The sequence below is a fragment of the Rhinolophus sinicus genome, linkage group LG04, assembly GCF_036562045.2.
Source record: "Rhinolophus sinicus isolate RSC01 linkage group LG04, ASM3656204v1, whole genome shotgun sequence".
Lineage (NCBI taxonomy): Eukaryota > Metazoa > Chordata > Mammalia > Chiroptera > Rhinolophidae > Rhinolophus > Rhinolophus sinicus.
In genome coordinates, this window is record NC_133754.1 from 186566197 (window position 1) to 186581486 (window position 15290).

The following is a 15290-nucleotide window of genomic DNA, read 5'->3' on the forward strand; positions in this document are numbered from 1 at the left end:
ATTGTTGCCAGTCTTTTCAACTGCCGCCACTGGACTGGGTGTCTAGTGAAGCGTCAGTGTGGTGTCATCTGCATTTCCGTGATGACTGATGACATGCAGGAATTCCCATGAACTTACAGGTATTAGTGCATCTTCCTGTGCAAAAGGCCTACTCAAGGCCTTGCTCATTGCTGAAAAGTCGCTGCCTGTCTTCTCCTTACTGAATTCTAGGAGTTCTTTATATATTTGAATGAAAGCTATTTGTCAGATGTTTTGTAAACTTTTTTCCAGCCTCTGGCTTTGGTTACTTATTTTCTTAATAGTGTCTTTTGGTAAGAATTTTTTCCTTTTAATGAAGCCTCATTGGTCAAACGTTTCTTGTATGATGTCCTGACTTTGTCCTGTGTAAGAAATCTTTGCTTTCATCCAGGCTGCAAGCAATCTTTTTCCTATATTTTCTTCTAAGACCGATATTGTTTAAGTGTTTATGTTTAGGTCTCTGATCCATCTCAATTTTTTTGTGTGTGCACGGTGTGAGATAGAGATTGGGGTCCATTTTTCCCTGCAGGGATATCCAAGTTTCAGGACAATTTGTGGAAAACTTTTTCCCACTGGGCAGCTCAGATGCCTTTGACAAAAAGCAAATGACCACATCAGTGTGGGTCTATTGTGGAATTCTCTAATCCGTGCCATCCTTATGCCAACACCACTCTGTCTTGATTCGTTTTACACAAAGTCTTAAAATCAGTTTATTCAAATTCTCTAGCTTTGTTATTTTGTAAGATGTTTAGGTTAGTCTAAGGTCCTTTGTGTTTACATATAAGCATTACAATCATCTTATCAATTTAAAAAAAAAGTCTGCTGGAATCATAATAAAAACTGTATTAAATCTACTGTTTAATTTGTAGAAAACCAACATCTTAACCATAATCACCTTCCAATCCATAAACACAGTATATACTTTCATTGGTTTAGGTCTTTTTCCATTTCTCTCAGCAATATTTTGTAGTTTTAGCATAGAGGCTTTGGAATTTAGAAAGTTTAAGACCACTATTTTTGGAATTTTTTTTCCTGCCTCATTCTCTCTTCTCCCTCTGGGATTCCAATTATAGCTGTGTTAGACCACTCGATACTGTCCCACATGTGTGAGGCCGGTTCCTATTTTTCAATCTTCTTTTCTCTCGATTTTACTTAGAGTATGTAACTTCCACTGACGTATCTTCAAGCTCAGTGACTCTTCTGCCTGCCACCTGCAATCTTCTATCAGGCTGAGCCAATGATTGTTCACTTCAGCTATGGTGCTTTTCAGTTTTAGAAATTCCATTTGGCCCTTTTTAATAGTTCCTATTTCTCTGCATCTGTTCATTCATTTGGTGCATATTTTCCTCTAAGTCCCCGACCATATTTCTAAAAGCTGCTAATTGTAACAGCTCTGTCATCTCTAGGTTGGTTCCTACTGACTCCATGGGTGGTGTGTCTTTTTTTCTGACTGACTTTTTCCTGTTTCTTTGCAAGTCTAATGATGTATTGTATCGGACACTAAACATTAGGAATGACACATTATAGAGACTGGATCCCACTATTTCTTCTGAAGAGTAGTATTTGCTCTAACACACTGTTACCTTAGCTGGACTCATACACTGGGCAGCAGCTGGGATGGCTGCTGAATTCAGTTTCCAGGCGCTGAGTTTTTTGCTGGGAGCCTTAGGGTGCTTCCTGTGTGTCTGAGGCTAATGGTCAGTCACGGATTTCGGTGGATTAGATTGTGGGACTCCTGCTCTCTGTGGACTCCTCTCTCCTGGCATTTCCCCTCCTAACTTTCAGGTTTCCCTACCGGCCTCAAGTTCTTTCCCCCGACACGTTGTCAAGCCAGCGAGTGCAGCCGTCTGTATGGATGGGGAAGGCCCTCAGGCAAAGGGCTACAGACACCCCTTCCCGTCCACAGTGAGCACTTCACTGTGTGTTCCTGCAGGTAAGCGTGAGACGACACAGTTCCTTCCCGCTCTCTGTATTCACAGGAGGGACGAGACCACAAGACTGAGACACTGGGAATACGCCCAGGGTGCGTACCCCAACACATGTGCACTACCAAGGACTCAGCTTGCTTTTCTTTCTAAAGACAAGGAACCCTGATCATACGGGATCACTTTTCATGCACCACTTCCCACTCACCTCTTCTAACTCAGGGCACTGAGGTTAAACATAGGCAGCCAGAATCACGAAAGGGAGAGCCGAGTTCTGGCATCTTAACTTGGGACAGAAAAATCTCAAAAATGCAGACATCATCCCTTCTCTCGATTCTGCAAAATGTCCGCTATCCAAAGCCTGTTGAAGACTGGGGAAGTGAAAGGACAGTTTTCTGCCTGTCACGGCCTGAGACTCCTCTCCTCCCAGGGTCCTCGTCACAGAGCCTCAGAGCACTCACGGCCCGTCTCCTACACGTACAGCGCTTTTCAGTTGTGAAAATTCTCTTGCAGCCATTATTCAATCCAGGCCAGTGAGCACTAAGAAATATAGGTTCATGCATCTTCTCTGAAATTATGAATTACAGGCACTTCATGCATGTTCCACATGATAGGAGAAGGGGGAATAAAACAAACAGCAAAGAAGTGTCCTTGTTAAATTAAAACAAAATTATGAAAGCAAAACCCAACGTGCTTGTTAAACTCACCAATTAAGATAAAAAGACTATCAGCTCCCAATTGGTTAAATCAACACTTACACTAAGACTGACTCTGTGCTGGTAACTCATTGGGTCCAGGGACACGGGTGACAATGGCCTCAACTCTGTGCTGTGGGCCTCACGCTCCAGGTGGGGGAGACTAGAGAGGGCAGCAGTCACGTCTGAGATGCAGAAACTTGTAGAATGTAAAAGCGTCATTCTCATGGGATGCCCAGCTCTGGCCCCCAACAGTTCTGTCCCCTTGGCCTCCATGGCACGGACATTCTACTGTTACCTTGCTGTTTAGCAAAGGCGTCATCTCCTAAAGCGGGTGTCTGAGTGGGGTAAGGGATGGATTACAAGTCTTAGGCATCTGTTAAAGCAGATTAGCTTATGTCCTGACCAGCTGGGCCCAGTGCATCTGACAGCCGTGGCTGTAGGGCCAGAGGAAGAGGAAACAGCAGGTGTGGGGTTGGGGGAGGGGTGCACAACGAGGTCCCCCGGTTGTCTGAAGTGTCCTGGAGCGCAGTGCAGTGACCGGGAGGTGAAGCCAACTGTGTGAGGCTCCTGGCCCGTTTTGTCCTGCAGTACGAGCTTGGTGAGTGTGCAGCTCTGCCCCGCACGGCCCCCACACGTGGTCCAGTAGAGGAGAGGAGAGGCTGCTGCGTGGCCCACCTGGGCCCAGTGCATTGACCATAAACACAGTATATACTTTCATTGGTTTAGGTCTTTTTCCATTTCTCTCAGCAATATTTTGTAGTTTTAGCATAGAGGCTTTGGAATTTAGAAAGTTTAAGACCACTATTTTTGGAATTTTTTTTCCTGCCTCATTCTCTCTTCTCCCTCTGGGATTCCAATTATAGCTGTGTTAGACCACTCGATACTGTCCCACATGTGTGAGGCCGGTTCCTATTTTTCAATCTTCTTTTCTCTCGATTTTACTTAGAGTATGTAACTTCCACTGACGTATCTTCAAGCTCAGTGACTCTTCTGCCTGCCACCTGCAGTCTTCTATCAGGCTGAGCCAATGATTGTTCACTTCAGCTATGGTGCTTTTCAGTTTTAGAAATTCCATTTGGCCCTTTTTAATAGTTCCTATTTCTCTGCTGAGTCTCTGCATCTGTTCATTCATTTGGCGCATATTTTCCTCTAAGTCCCCGACCATATTTCTAAAAGCTGCTAATTGTAACAGCTCTGTCATCTCTAGGTTGGTTCCTACTGACTCCATGGGTGGTGTGTCTTTTTTTCTGACTGACTTTTTCCTGTTTCTTTGCAAGTCTAATGATGTATTGTATCGGACACTAAACATTAGGAACGACACATTATAGAGACTGGATCCCACTATTTCTTCTGAAGAGTAGTATTTGCTCTAACACACTGTTACCTTAGCTGGACTCATACACTGGGCAGCAGCTGGGATGGCTGCTGAATTCAGTTTCCAGGCGCTGAGTTTTTTGCTGGGAGCCTTAGGGTGCTTCCTGTGTGTCTGAGGCTAATGGTCAGTCACGGATTTCGGTGGATTAGATTGTGGGACTCCTGCTCTCTGTGGGCTCCTCTCTCCTGGCATTTCCCCTCCTAACTTTCAGGTTTCCCTACCGGCCTCAAGTTCTTTCCCCCGACACGTTGTCAAGCCAGCGAGTGCAGCCGTCTGTATGGATGGGGAGGGCCCTCAGGCAAAGGGCTACAGACACCCCTTCCCGTCCACAGTGAGCACTTCACTGTGTGTTCCTGCAGGTAAGCGTGAGACGACACAGTTCCTTCCCGCTCTCTGTATTCACAGGAGGGACGAGACCACAAGACTGAGACACTGGGAATACGCCCAGGGTGTGTACCCCAACACATGTGCACTACCAAGGACTCAGCTTGCTTTTCTTTCTAAAGACAAGGAACCCTGATCATACGGGATCACTTTTCATGCACCACTTCCCACTCACCTCTTCTAACTCAGGGCACTGAGGTTAAACATAGGCAGCCAGAATCACGAAAGGGAGAGCCGAGTTCTGGCATCTTAACTTGGGACAGAAAAATCTCAAAAATGCAGACATCATCCCTTCTCTCGATTCTGCAAAATGTCCGCTATCCAAAGCCTGTTGAAGACTGGGGAAGTGAAAGGACAGTTTTCTGCCTGTCACGGCCTGAGACTCCTCTCCTCCCAGGGTCCTCGTCACAGAGCCTCAGAGCACTCACGGCCCGTCTCCTACACGTACAGCGCTTTTCAGTTGTGAAAATTCTCTTGCAGCCATTATTCAATCCAGGCCAGTGAGCACTAAGAAATATAGGTTCATGCATCTTCTCTGAAATTATGAATTACAGGCACTTCATGCATGTTCCACATGATAGGAGAAGGGGGAATAAAACAAACAGCAAAGAAGTGTCCTTGTTAAATTAAAACAAAATTATGAAAGCAAAACCCAACGTGCTTGTTAAACTCACCAATTAAGATAAAAAGACTATCAGCTCCCAATTGGTTAAATCAACACTTACACTAAGACTGACTCTGTGCTGGTAACTCATTGGGTCCAGGGACACGGGTGACAATGGCCTCAACTCTGTGCTGTGGGCCTCACGCTCCAGGTGGGGAGACTAGAGAGGGCAGCAGTCACGTCTGAGATGCAGAAACTTGTAGAATGTAAAAGCGTCATTCTCATGGGATGCCCAGCTCTGGCCCCCAACAGTTCTGTCCCCTTGGCCTCCATGGCACGGACATTCTACTGTTACCTTGCTGTTTAGCAAAGGCGTCATCTCCTAAAGCGGGTGTCTGAGTGGGGTAAGGGATGGATTACAAGTCTTAGGCATCTGTTAAAGCAGATTAGCTTATGTCCTGACCAGCTGGGCCCAGTGCATCTGACAGCCGTGGCTGTAGGGCCAGAGGAAGAGGAAACAGCAGGTGTGGGGTTGGGGGAGGGGTGCACAACGAGGTCCCCCGGTTGTCTGAAGTGTCCTGGAGCGCAGTGCAGTGACCGGGAGGTGAAGCCAACTGTGTGAGGCTCCTGGCCCGTTTTGTCCTGCAGTACGAGCTTGGTGAGTGTGCAGCTCTGCCCCGCACGGCCCCCACACGTGGTCCAGTAGAGGAGAGGAGAGGCTGCTGCGTGGCCCACCTGGGCCCAGTGCACTTGACCCAACCCCAGCCCAATATCCCACGGTCCTTGCAAAAGACCCCAAGGCCCCGCCAAATCCAAAAGTGCCTCTGGAGTCCCCACAGTGCGGTTCCATCGTGCTCTGTTTAGCTTTCGCCGTAGGCTGTTTGGTTGGACCCCGATTCTTTTCAAACCAGTGTCTCGGGCCAGCAGACACTTTCTCGTGGAGGTTCCAAGTTGCCAGAGGTCACATTTCATGGGAAAACTCAACATCCCGTCACACTGGATCTGGGCACATACCAGTGCTTGCTCAGCGCTGGGCCACATGGGTCTCTTGTCTGTAGGAACTGGGCTCTCTCGCTAGCGACCCCTAGAGGGGAAGCGGTCAGACGCGTGCGAGTCGGATTGTCAGCCGGGTGGGTTTCTGGCTCTGTGACTCTGGGCAGGATAACCTGAGCTCAGGTTCTGCAAGGTGAGAGGACCACCCACCCCCTGGTAAGGTCATGGGGAGGACCAGCCACAATGGAAGTGGCCAGCACAGGCCCAGACCAGAGCAGGTGCTCAACAAGGAGTGACTGGCCCACCCCAGACGCTGATTTGCTCTCACAGGTTCCAGACGTTGCCCTACTCTGTCCAGTCGCCCACGTGAATGGAGGAACCCTGGACCAAGGCAGGGACGTAGACGTCCCGACGCAGACAAACCTCCAGGGCCAGGCCCACGCCACGGCGAGACCTCGGCTCAGTTCCCTTCGCGACAACACCGGGTGGACACCTTGGTCCCCAGCCCTCCTCCCCCCCGGACCCCACACTCTGGGACAGTGACCTGCCCTCCTGCCTCCTTCCTATCTCATCCTTTTGCTCTTGTTGCTTTCTGACAGGCAGCTGCGCTGACAGATGCTAAATCCTGGCAATTATTTTAGTCCTCACAATGGCCTGAGATCCTCCAGGAGGGGCCCGAGCACAGCCTGCTGCCTATGGAAAGGCAGAAGCCCACCCTCCTCACCTTCTACCCGGGACGCCGAGGCCCCCAGCCCCAGCAGACTCCTTTGCCCACCGGATTTTGTTACAAAAAGTCAGCTGTTCAGAGAGCCCCCACTGCCCCGGGCCGCCTACGGAAAATCAAAGGAGAGAACCAACTCTGGGCTTTCTGCCTCTGGCACGCCTGTGTGTTTATGGTGGACATAAAATATTGCTGCTGACGGCACGGGTGTGGGTTCCGGCCCCGGCTGTCAGACGCTGGGAAGCAGGACACCAGACCACCGCTAACTTGTTACTAGGAAACCCAATCGGACATTTCCTTGGTCCACACCATTCGGTGTCCCCAGAACCCGAGAAGGCAGGCTGTGGGTTGGATGGTCTGCAATGTGGACTTCCAGCGACAAGTCCTTGGACTTGCCAGCCTCCTGGTCTGTCAAGGTCTGGCCCTGGTGGACATCCTGTTGGCAAAGTTCGAAGAGCAGGACTTGCAAAGTCCCAGGCCTGAGGCGGGGCACTGTCAGACAGCCTGGGGCAGGGGGCTGGTAGGCAGGTGCCCTTTTAAGTCAGACAAACCCAGTTTAAACTGCAGTTTTGCCCCTTAGCTGCTGTGTGCCCTTGGGCAGGCGTCTTCACCTCTCAGAGCCGTCTCCTCCCCATCCAAAGGGAAGGCTCAGAGTGGGAACAGACCTGTGCATGCTCCCTGCATGCTGGCTATTTCTTCCATTTGGCCAGTCCCCATGGCCAGCAGCTGGGCTCAGAGTTCACGTGAGGATGGAGAGACCTCAACAGGGCCTGAGGGACCACGTGCTGCTAAGGAGACCCTGGGTTGGGACCACAGTCACTGCTCTCGAAGTTTTCGTTGTACAAACAACGATCTGACCAGTCAGAGGGGAAGCAACTTGACTAGCCACAGCTAAGGAAGCTTAGTCGGGAAAGACCATGGAGAGGTGCCACCTCCTGACCAGCCCAGAGCCAGGGCACCAGTTCTGAAAGGCACCCTCGACTGGCCAGACTGCAGAGCAAGGGGACGCCTGAGGACAATGGCCACTGGTGCCAGTGGAGGGAGGCGCCTGCCAACACCACCACTCTGGGCGGTTACTCTCCACACCCCACAGACTGCGGTGGGCTGTGTTCTCCACGAGGCGTGACAGAGGCAGCTTCCCAGGGCTGGGGGCTGGTTGTTTGTTTTGAATGGGGCGGTTTCTGTATAGTCTGTTTTCAAATTTGTGCCCTTTGAAAAAGCAATCCTTTGGGGCAAACACAAGACATTCCAAACCCAGGCCCTGCCGACCCAATCCTCCACGCACACAGGTCTCCTTGCGACACTAAACTTTCATGCCAGGCGGCCTGAAAATAAGTGGACTCACGGTAGCTTTTAAACAAACTTCCTTTGCAGCTGGGTGAGACGGGCGGGCGAGACGGGCGGGCGAGGACCCCAGGGGGCAGATAGGCTCTCACGTGGATGGGGGTCATCATCAGACAGCAACTGCGCTGTGTCCCCTGCCTGGGCGGGGCAGAGAAGCACAGCCTCCTCCCTCCCAGCAAGCAGCCCCCCACCACCTGTGTGCCCACCCCACTCCCCACAGACAAGGACGTCCACAGCATCAACTCAGAAACTCCTACATTTTATGCACCTTAAAAAATTCTCCGAGCGATGCTAACATGACACATTTAAAGCTGCGAAGTCATTTTAGTATGCAATAAAGCATGCGGCTGTACATCTACGGATAAATCACACTCCCGGCTGTGTCACCCTCACATTTGTTTAAGCCTGGGAACCACTTCAACTCCAAGGACCATGAACCCAGCGGGAAGCAGCTCCTGGACCATAAAACCGTGGATCCTTCAGGCTGGAAGGAAAGCCCCTGCTACCTGGAGCTTGCATTCCAGAGGTGGGGAAACTGAGGCCCTGAGAAGGCTCTGACATGCCAGAGTAAGACAGAATACCGCTGTGAGAGCCTCGTGTGGCCCGACCTCAGCCACCGAGACCGAGGTGGACACACCTTTGCTGTCACTCGGCCTCACACGGGCAGGCATGTGCCTATGTGACGGTCCCCTCTCCAGCCAGCGAAGACTGACTTCAAAGCAGCCTCTCCGTACCTGGGCACCCTCCGTCACTGAATGTACCCCAGTTGGGGGATGGCAGGTGCTTCCATGTGGGCTGTGCCTTCCTGGGGTTGGGGGATGGGCCTCCAGGGAGCTTCGATAATTCTGATGTCTTGCAAACCCCATGGAGTGTCACAAACCATGTGACACTTCCACATCTCTGAGATGGCAGCTCTGGGTCGTGAGCAGGTGGTCCTCGCTCTCTTGCCTCACCCCACTCCCTACCTCCTACTCTTGGGGGCACTGGACCTTTGCAAGGCTGTTCCTTCTGCTGGGGTGCCGGCCCTGCTCTTCGGCAGTTTCTACTTGGGCTCCAAAACCTAGCTGTCACCTCTTCTGAGAAGCCTTCCCCAATTTCTGAGCTGGCATGCTCCCAGCCCCACTCTGGGCGCCCGGTCTGCTGCCTGTCATGCTTCTGTGTGCATATCTCCCTCCCACCCCTGAGCAGGGGACTCTCCCAGTTCAGGCCCCTAACCCCAGGCCCACCCAGGACTCAGGCAGGTATGAGACAGGAGGAGCAGCACACCTTCGGGCTCCCAGGAACACCGCAGAACAAAGGGGAGGCAGCACAGGGAGGAAAAAGCCATTATGCAAATGCAAGGTACTAATCGTTAAAGCGATTTCAGAACAGGCCTCTCATTTGGGGCCTAGTTTGCTTGATAAAGCGTTTTTAAGTGGCAATATTTTGTGTTAATTTTTTCAACCAGCTGCTCTGTTATTTGATTCTACGTAATTCAATGACCTCAAAAGTGAGCTGAGGGTCCTTCATCTTAGTCCAGTCTCATCTGTTCAAACGTGGGGGCTCTGTTCCTGCTCCTGGAAGCGTGTCCTGGATCTGAGAGCCCCACTGCCCACTCAGGGACCTCTGGCCGCACGTGGCTGTGAGCTCCCAAATGGGGTGCGTCCACCTGAGCTCTGCTTACAGCCTACACAAGAGAATGTCAGCTACTCCGTTTATGATCTACTATGTTGATTACGTGTCGAGCTCGATAATATTCTGGATATACTGGGTGAACCAAAAGTATATTCTACACATTAACTCCACCCGTTTCTGTCTTTTGTGTGTGGCTACTAGGAAATGTGCATTAGTACACGGGGCTCGTGTTGATTTCTCCTGGACAGCGCGACCAGGTCACACGGAAACTCGAGAGAGAGACCACATTCCTGGTAAAATGGGCAGACGGGAACCGCCACCAGTGCCTGAGGGCTCACGGGGCTCTGTGCCACCTGCAATGCCACCGCGACCTTCCCAACAGTTACGGAAGCAGGTACAGACGCTGCATGTCACACACAGGGAAACCGAGGCACAGAAAGGTGGGAAACTTGCCAGAGGCCACACGAGTGGGACACGACATAGCCGGGGCTCCCAGGCCTGTTTGAGAAGACAATCTTGGCGGCTTTGGGAGCAAGGCATGGCGGGAGCAGGACACACGGATGCCTGCGCGGCCCGGCACGCCGCTTTAAGTGGGTGGGAGGTGCACTTTGATCTGTATCTTGGGGGCTGAGACTGTGTGGCCCTCAATAACCTACTGGACTCTGGGGTGACACTGGAGGCTGTGCAGGCCCTAGACGGCTCCCGGCGGGACGGCCTTTCTAAGGGGTATTCTGGGAGGACCATCGTGGGGGGGGGGCACCCACACCTCTCCTCCAGCGCTTGCCCCACACTGTCCGACCCCACCCCCGCCGCCCAGAGCCTGGGGCCCGGGGCCAGAGGCGGGGGTGGGTCTCACTCCCCTTTACATTTCCAGCTCCTGGAAACACACAGACAGTACTTAGTAACCAGCTGGCGACTAAACAAGTACATGCCTGACTGACTGACTGAGTGAGTGAGGGGAAGTGGACATTGGGCCACTGGCACATGGCGGTCCCTCACTGGTGCCCCAGGAGCCACACCAGGTTCCCCGCCTGGGAGAGACTGCTGCACATGGAGCCCGTGTCTGACGTTCCCCAAACAGCTGCAGAGCACTGAGATCTGGGTGACTGGGTGGGCCCTTTAAAACCTCAAGGTGCTTGTCACTTGAGATGCCTGCCACGAGCCCAAAGGGAAGACTGGCAGCTCTGCTCGCAGTGTCACTCCCTGGCCCCCGCCGCCTGAATCAGATCTAGGCCATGGCCCCAACTCCAGCCCTGGTGACGCACAGCCACATTCCCTCCCCCCACTACGGCCAGGTGAGAAATGACATTTCTGTTTGTCTTGTAAACTGCCATAATGGATAATATCAGCCCCAGGTCCACAGGGATGGGAGGCTAGGAAATCTTGCTTTTCAGTGAAAGGAGAAGTGGGAACAAAAAGCATGAAAAATTTATTAAACTGGAGCCACTGGGAGCAAACCGCAAGTGAAAGACTCAAATTCATCCAGTTCCTAGAATTTATGACTGACGTTTGCAGTAACGGCAGTCGTAGGAACTCACTGGATTAAAAGGCTCGCTCTTAATGTCACTGAATAATATTGAACTGTACAAAGCCACACGTCCCCCAGACTGGCTTCTCCGTCCAAGAGGAATTACATCCTGTGTTTTGTTTCTAGAGCTGTCACAACCAGCAGGGGAGAGAAAGGACAAGTGGGGGCCCCAGGTCGCTGCTGCCTGATTCACCCCACAGGAACCCTCAAAATGGGCCATGCACCACCAGCCATCGGGGACAGTCAGGCAGCCCGGCGGTGGCGGCTGAGGGGAGGGTCCCTGGCTGGTACTGATGAGGTATTCTATGCCAGGTCCCAGCGGCACAAGGAGCCCTCGGTCTGTGCTGACCACTGGGGAAGGTTTCTGGAGGCACAGACCCGCAGCCTCGGGTTGGTGACTTGGGAAAAATGGCAGCTCATGATGGACCTCACCCCCAGCACTGAAGAGGGAGCTGCCCAGACTTGGGGGACACCGACTTTGAATAGCGGGGAGGTTAGGGCATAGACTTGCGTCAAATGGCAGCTCTGCCACTAACTAGCTGAGGGACACAGGCCAGTGGCTTCCCCTCTCTAGACCTCAGTTTCCCTATCTGTGAAATGGGGACACCTGCACAACAGACCTCACAAAGCACTTGGGGGCGGGGGAGGCTAAGGGTAGGGGACAGGGAGAGGAAGTCCCAGCAGTGCCCGGCCCCTGAAGGCTCAGTGGGCACCACCGATCATCATTGTCACCATTACCTGGGGTTGCCAATCAATGCCACGTGCTACCTACACTCAGGCCTGTGCTACCAGGGCTGAGGGGGATGTACAAGGCAGAGATACAGGGTCTGAGCTCGGGCACCTTCTGGTCTGCAGGAGACAGGTATTGGACCACCTTATCATGGTGCACCCCAAGGACAGCCAAACTGATGTGGGGCTCTGCAGGGGGATGGGAGAGGTGATGCTGGCTGGGTGGGTGGAGTATGAGGCGTTTCCCAAAGGGGGAGATGCTCAGGCCTGGGCTTGGCAGATGAGAAGGGTGGAAAACACCGGGAAAAGGGGCGGGAGGCGGTTCAACCCTGAGCTCAGCACGCGAGGGGCTGCAGATAGGGCAGGGGGCTAGGGGTCCTCATCCCCAGGGGACCTCCCTCCTGCCGTGCCTCTCTGAGACTCGGTTTTCTCACCCCTACAGGGTAGGGTGAGCAGCCCCTCATTAGGCCCCACGCCTCAAAAGGCCCCTCATCTGGAGTGTCCGTTTCTAAGACCCTCTCTGACTCCTGGGACTGTCAGAATATCCGGGTGGGCTGCTCCAGGCCTTAGGTGTGACCTCTGTGGACCCCAGGCCCCATTTCTCCCCTTCAGGGTGCTCTCAAACCCTTTAACCCACGTGGGGTCACCACAGGACCCTGGGCGGCCCCATCTGGGGAGGATGGGCAGTGGAAGCGACTCCCCCTGGTATTTCATTCACAGAATCACATGAGATCAGCATAGGGCTGAATGCTGGTTTTTCGATGCCTCAAATTGTTGCATCCTGCAAAAGCTACGTGCCTGGGCCCCACATCCTAGAGGCAGCATGGATGTGAGGGTGAGCCAGAGCACGGTGCCTCCACACAGAAGGTGGACAGTAAGCGCCAGCTCTGATTCTCACCCCCAGTCTGTGCGACCAGGGGCAGGGAAAGAGAGACGCTAAGAATCTTCCCAGAAGGAGCAGCCCTTTATCCAGAATGAAGAAAAGTCTGCTGTCCAACAGGAATGAGGCTCCCTGCCAGCCGGGAGTGAGAACAGGGTTCTCCCCCTGGCCTCAACGCAGTGGCCAGCCAGGTCAGGAGCCACCAGGGACCACCTGGGGCCTGCGCAAGCCAGTCACTTCTGGGGCCTCAGTCTCCCCTCCTGCAGCATGGGCACCCGGCCTCCTCCACCCACTGCCCCTCTCAGGGAAGCTGAGCAACAGGCTCCTGACCCCATCCCTGGCCACAGCTGGCCCCGCAGAGCCAGACGATCTCTTCAGGAAGAGCCGCCATCCGGGTTCTCATCGGTCCCTGTGGGGCCCCAGGACTGTGAGTTGAACGAGCCAGGAGGGGTGGCCAGGCCTGGGCTGTGTGTAGATACCGCAAGGAACTCCTCAGAGCGTGGAGTGAAGCAGACACAAAGCAATGGAAAGACGGGGCCACCCAGAGAAGGGAGCCGCCCCCTGTGGCTTCAGGCGGCCTGTCTCAGCCCAGGCCCACGCCCACCGTCAGGCCACCAGACAACCCTGAGCCCACATGCTGTGTCTGCTGGGGCCTGTGCTCCAGGGGCCCCTGCTCTGGAAACACCTGCTCTCCTCTCCTCAACACAGCATCCAAGCGCCTCCCCAGCCCTGCCCACCCCACCCCAGCTCCTCCTGCAGCTTCGCAAAAAAGAGTCCCCTCCACGTCTGACCTTGGGAGGAAGGTCACGCCCATGTCACCACCAGACATGCTGGGGAGCCTTCCCGAATGCGGAGGGAGGTGTGACGTGTACAGCGGCTCATGTGAGAGCCTGCAGAAGCTCACGTTCCCACTCTGGTGTGGGGGAACCCGCAGCCCAGACCATCGTGAGGCCGGCACGGCCACCACTGGGGCCGCCATGCTTTCTCCCTCCGGCCCCCCCCCCCCCCCTCCCCGTCCCTCTCCCGCCTGGTTCCTTACTCAGCCAGCTCCTCCAGGCTGCGGTAGACGTCGTCGTCATTCTCTGCAGTCTCCTCGGAGGGAAAAGGCCTACGGGAGAGGAAAGGAGAGCAGAGTGAGGCGAGCAGGTCTCAGTGGGGCCCCAGCCTGTCATCCACCATGGGCCCCCTGGAATGACAGCCCTGCTGGGCTCTGCTGGGGGGAACAAAGTGCTTCTGCCTGCTCTCCCAGGGAAGGAAACGGTCTGCATGACACTGATGTTGTCACAGAGGCAGCCAGGCAGAGGAGACGGGAGTAAGGAGAGCCATGCCCAGCTCAGCACGGGGACACTGGGTCTTCACTCCCTCTCTCTGGGCTCCAGAGTCCCTGTTGGCAAATGAGGGGACTGGGTCAGGGATGGCAGGAAGCTTTCATCCCAGGTGCCAGTCCTGCCTCCACACTCCAGGGGAATTCTAGAAACAGAGATGTGGGTGTGGGGCTCCCCCAGGCAGCCTTGTGGTGCAGCATTGCGTGGGAAGGCTGCTGGCTCATCTGCCTGAGGGAGAGGACCCAGGACGGAGTCTGGCAGGGAAGGGTGGAGCTTCTGGGGCACCGTCCTCCACCCCCAAGGGTAGGCCCACTAAGGAACAGAGGATAATGGCAGAGCATGCTCCACAGGGGAGGCGGCCCACCACCTGCCAGTGCCTGTGGGGAAGACGGCACTCGGCCACCACTCCCACTCACCAGGCCACTGGGGCCTGGCTTGGGGTCAGAGCATGTCCTGAAAAGCTTTCGGACCTTCTGTCACGTGCTGCTTTCCTGCAAGGACCTGCCTCCCCTCCTGGAAAGGGAGCTCTGGGAGCAGGAACCACGTGGGGACAAGACCCAGAGGGAGCACAGCAGGGCACCTGAAATGTCCATCCCTTGGAGGGTGGATGGCTGGATGGCCTGAGTCACCATGGACAGCGCCAGCAAGGGAAGTGGTCTCTTCCAATGGCCTTGCGGTCATCATTCCAAGAACTGTCCCTCCTCCACCAGCAGCACCAATTTTCTCCCCTGCTAAGTCGCCCCCACCTGGAAGCTATCCCCTGACGCCACACCTCCGGTCCCCAGCCCCTGCCACATTCTCCTACCTCAGCCGCAAGCCTCAGGAGCTGGCCAGTTGTCATTACCTCCGTCTCCCCCACGATGCCTCCTTGAACCCACATCCACCCCCCAAAGAAACGGTTCTTATCAAGGGTAACAGTGACCTTCATACTACTGAACCCAGAGGCTGGATTTCAGATGTGACGAGCACTTCTCAGAGTGGACGAGGGACAGAGTTCCTGGGTAGGGATGCAGCTTTGCCAGCTGCCAATGCTGACCCAAGGAAGTAGGCAGGGCGTGGGGCACCTGGAATCAGGTGAAAGGGCTCTCTGCAGGGGGCCTTATCAGGGCCTTCACATCTACATGAGACTCTAGGACACAGAGTGGGCCACGT

At 54.0% G+C, this 15290-nt stretch overlaps 1 protein-coding gene across 1 annotated transcript in view; it reads right to left on the bottom strand.

The window, feature by feature from the left end:
* The window catches only part of VAV2 (vav guanine nucleotide exchange factor 2), a 151546-nt gene that overhangs the window by 38890 nt on the left and 97366 nt on the right, over window positions 1–15290 (bottom strand). Inside the window, exon 4 of the mRNA XM_074331550.1 lies at window positions 13852–13921. Coding sequence (XP_074187651.1) covers window positions 13852–13921 — 70 coding nt within the window. The remainder of the gene's footprint in view (window positions 1–13851; window positions 13922–15290) is intronic.